Source organism: Leptonychotes weddellii, unplaced genomic scaffold (assembly GCF_054177405.1).
Source record: "Leptonychotes weddellii isolate Sample4059 unplaced genomic scaffold, ASM5417740v2 HiC_scaffold_5520, whole genome shotgun sequence".
Classification (NCBI taxonomy): domain Eukaryota; kingdom Metazoa; phylum Chordata; class Mammalia; order Carnivora; family Phocidae; genus Leptonychotes; species Leptonychotes weddellii.
Window position 1 is genome coordinate 6,333 of NW_028023130.1, and position 4,554 is coordinate 10,886.

The 4,554-nt window shown below is 37.3% G+C and overlaps 1 protein-coding gene across 1 annotated transcript; it reads left to right on the top strand.

Moving 5' to 3' along the window:
- The first annotated feature begins 826 nt into the window (after nucleotides 1-826).
- On the top strand, nucleotides 827-1,806 carry LOC102731923 (olfactory receptor 4A15-like). The gene has a single exon (XM_031018167.2). It carries the CDS (start codon nucleotides 835-837, stop codon nucleotides 1,804-1,806), a length of 972 nt encoding a protein of 323 aa, XP_030874027.2. The 5' UTR covers nucleotides 827-834.
- The last annotated feature ends 2,748 nt before the right edge of the window (nucleotides 1,807-4,554 follow it).

Consider the following 4,554-nt stretch of genomic DNA (forward strand, 5'->3'; position numbering starts at 1 on the left):
TAAAGATTTTATTTATTAGAGAGAAAGAGAGAGAGAGAGAAAGAGAGGGAGAGAGAGAGAGAGCTCAAGCAGGGAGAGTGGGAGAGGGAGAAGCAGACTCCCCACTGAGCAGGGAGCTGGATGTGGGACTGGATCCCAGGACTCTGGGATCGTGACCTGGGCTGATGGTAGACGCTTAACTGACTGAGCCACCCAGGCACCCCAGGGAACAATTTAATATACTTATCTCTTCTCAGTTGGTTTCTTACATGTTTAAAATTCAGCTGAATTAAATAAAGTTTAATAAGCACTTAAGGGGCACTCATGGTGTGTCTGATTCTTTCACTGCTGCAGGTGACATATTTTTCAATATTTGGAACTCATAGTGAAGTAACTCAGAAAGGCAGTTATCTATAAGTGTCAGGTTATCATTTTATGCTCCATGCACTAGGTATTATTATGTAAATAAGGCTATTAGAGATGAGATTGTTTTCATGGTCAATCTCAGAAGGCCAAAAGCATTCAAGAAAAGAAGAAATGACATATAAAGTAGAAAATGAAGTCTCTGTGAGCAAGATTTTGGAGAAAGCTGCTTCCTTGTTTGGTATGCCCACTCACATGTACCTCCCAGGTGGAAAACTGGTCTCCTCATTGTAGTCGATGCAAGAAATTTGTGGAAATGAAAGCAGAAACTGTGGGTGGAGATTCTAAACTCTCATTTTCTAGAAAGTCACCCTATGTGAGGCCCTGTGGGGCAAACGTGGTTGAGCCAGGCAGCCGGTTTTGACATAAAGCTTGAGATCCTCTCAAATTCATTATGGCCCTTTTGTTTGCAGCCTCTGACACCTGAGTTCAATGCCTTCCAAAGAATATATGGGAAATAGAAACAATGTGACAGAGTTTGTTCTCCTGGGGCTCACACAGGACCCTGAAGGGCAAAAAGTTCTGTTTGTCCCATTCTTACTCATCTACATTGTGACAATAGCGGGCACTCTGCTTATCATGGTAACCATTATGGCCAGCCCGTTACTGGGTTCTCCCATGTACTTTTTTCTAGCTTATTTATCATTTATAGATGCTATCTATTCTACTGTCATTGCTCCCAAGATGATTGTAGACTTGCTATATGAGAAGAAGACTATTTCCTTCCAGGCTTGTATGACTCAAGTCTTTCTAGATCACTTATTTGCAGGTGCTGAAGTCATTCTTCTGGTGGTGATGGCCTATGACCGATATGTAGCCATCTCTAAACCACTTCATTATCTAATCATCATGAATCGGAGAGCATGTGTTCTTATGCTGCTGGTGGCCTGGACTGGAGGCTTCCTGCACTCATTGGTTCAATTTCTCTTTATTTATCAGCTCCCTTTCTGTGGCCCCAATGTCATTGACAACTTTGTGTGTGATATGTATCCCTTATTGAAACTTGCTTGCACCAGTACCTACCTCATTGGAATTTCTATGTTAGCTAATGGAGGAGCCATTTGCACTGGCATCTTCTTCATTCTCCTAGTTTCCTATGGGGTCATATTCCACTCCCTTAAGACTCATGGTTTGGACGGGAAACACAAAGCCTTCTACACCTGTGCATCCCATATAACTATGGTCATTTTATTCTTTGTTCCCTGTATCTTCCTGTATGCAAGGCCTAATTCTACCTTTCCCATTGATAAATTCATGACTGTGGTTTTAACATTCATAACTCCCATGCTGAACCCCTTAATCTACACCCTGAGAAATGCAGAAATAAAAAATGCCATACGGAAACTTTGGAGTAAAAATGTGACCTTAGTTGGCAGAGGGTTGTATTGCTCATGCAGAATATGATATTCATTCTTTCACAGAATCAAAGACTACTTTCACTATCAGTGATTACATCTTAAAAATTATATCCTTTGGGTTAGCCTATTTATTCTGAAGCAGCTATATAAATTAATCTTTATCTAAATGGAGTATGTTATAACCCTTAGAGGGTAAGAGAATTGTGTAAATTTAATCCCTGATATATGTAATCATACTGTGTTAAGATTCTTCAGTGGGTAACAATTTTTTCGTTTTATTTCAAGTTCTTGTTTGTGGGGTATGGTACCTCCATGATTCATAAAAATATTGCCTAATAGAACTTATTCCCTTTTAGTCCAAGAGAGTGAAATTTTAAAATTAAAAATTCACATTGTTAAAAAAAACTTTAACAGTAAAAATAAATGTCCTGGTCAAATTAATTAATTTGACATTACACAGCACATGTTCATAGTTGAGGATAGATCTATGAGAAGTGAACTTTATTAGCTTTATACTGTGATGGTAGCATATGGCTGATTTTGTATGTCCTAATTAAGTTTTGGACAGAAAAATTAAATTGTTCAACTCATTGTGTGTATCTAGATCAAATGACCTCTTCTGGTAGTTGAAATACATATTTAAGTCTCTCATATCACAGTAGAGCATCAGAGTCTGCCTACATTAAATTAAACTCTCTGGGTATACTTTTTTTTAAAGTTGTAATAAATGTTAAACATTTTGGGAATATGTTTTGTTTTACATATGACTGCCTTTCTCATTGTCTGTGTAAACTTTGTGTTCTTGATTTAAGTAATAAGTCAAAGGTGACTTCTCTCTTTACAATTTCTCTATAAAAATTTTGGAGGTTGATTATTGTATTACAAAGATCATTTTTGAAGGCCCTGGCATTACACATTACCTTGTTGAGAGGTCAACTCACAACACAGATTGGATATGAAATTGGTATTCTTTGTCCTCATCCTTCTTTCGATTTATAATTGGATCCAGTTAGTGTATTTAGCAATATTAATGCTTCCACTTATTTAAAATGTATTGAATAAGTGCCAGCCATGAAGTTTTGTTTATTCTCTAATGAAGGAAATAAAAGGTAATCTAGATATTTTAATTAGAAAGAAATCCAATACAGTGGATTAAATACTTCAAAATGACCAGAATTGGAGGAGCTGACACATGGATACTGGTGTGAACGCAGTTGGGATCAAGGATTTACCACCTAAGCTGTTATGCAGAGATGAGGAAACTGGACTCAGAATGAAAGATCTGTGCATATACTTCTCAAAGTCCTTCCCTGTCCTGATTTAAAAAATATAATTAAAAAAATGTTTTAAAGTTTTGCTTCTTACATTTATATCTTTAACCCATATAGGATATAAATTTTCAGGTATGGTGTGAAGTAGAAATATACTTTCCTTTTTATCATAAGAATAAATTTTCCCAGCACATTTATTGAAAACCATTGAATTTCCCACTACCCTGCAACACCTGTACTTTCATATATAAAATATCTGTTCTTCTATTTCTTAGCTTTCTATATTGTTCAATTAGTTGATCCATGAATAATAATACAGTATCTAAAGTGCTGCAATGTTTCAGATCCTATTGCAATATAAAAAATCATCCCAATATTTAGTAGCTGAAAATACCAGCGATCACTTTATCATTTCAGATGGTTTCAGTGGGTCAGGAATTTGGGAGCATTTCTGAGGGTTACTTCTGCTTTAGGGCCTCTCGTGAGGTTGCAAACAGAAATTGGCTGAGCTTGAGGTCATCTGAAAAGTTTCTTTACTCACGTGCCTTGTACCTAGACTTTCAAGTCTTGAACAGTGGGAACTAGAACAACTGTTACTCCTTGAGATCATAAGAGAGAGGCCCTAAAGTGATAGAACTGGTGTCCTTATAAGGAGAGGAAGGGACATTAGAATTCTCTTTCTCAAATGTGTGCAGAGAGCAGAGGCCATGTGAGGACAGCGTGAGAAGATGGACCATCTACAAGCCCAGAAAAGAGGCTTCACCAGAAACCAGCCCTGTTGCTACCTTGATCTTGGACTTCCAGCCTCCAGGACTGTGGGAAAAAATCAATGTCTGTTTAACCCTCCCAGTCTGTAGTATTTTATTATGACAGCTCAAGCAGACTTATGATGATGATGATGATGATAAATAATCTAGATTTGGTGAATAAAGGCCTGAGTTAAATCACCATAATTCAGTTCAGGAAGGTCATAGTTCCTCATTGAATCACCATATGTGAATAATTTCTAAAGCTAGAATTTTTTGAATGAAGGAATCATTAGGTATCCTTGAATAGTCTGTGATAGTACCATGAATAAAGGGTGTATATCTTCATCCTAACCTTTCTCTAAGGCATCTGAGACCATTTGCCAGGACAACTGTGCTCTGGAAAGAGAAATATTCAAATATTTCTGGAGATTACTGGAAATATTTTGCAAACTAGTGCTCATTCCTGTGGTCCAGTGGTCAGAAAGCAGACCAAAGGTGAAAGAAAGAGCAAAGCTATTACAATGGGCTGGTTCTGCATATATTGTTAGACTTCCATGTGTTCTACAGGAATACATTTCTGTTTTGGGTCCCTGATCACTGGAGTATAGTTTCATGGAATGAGGAAAGACTGAATAGAAGTATTTTTTTTTATTCTTATGTTAATCCCCATACATTACATCATTAGTTTTAGATGAAGTGTTCCATGATTCATTGTTTGTGCATAACACCCAGTGCTCCATGCAGAATGTGCCCTCCTCAATACCCACCACCAGG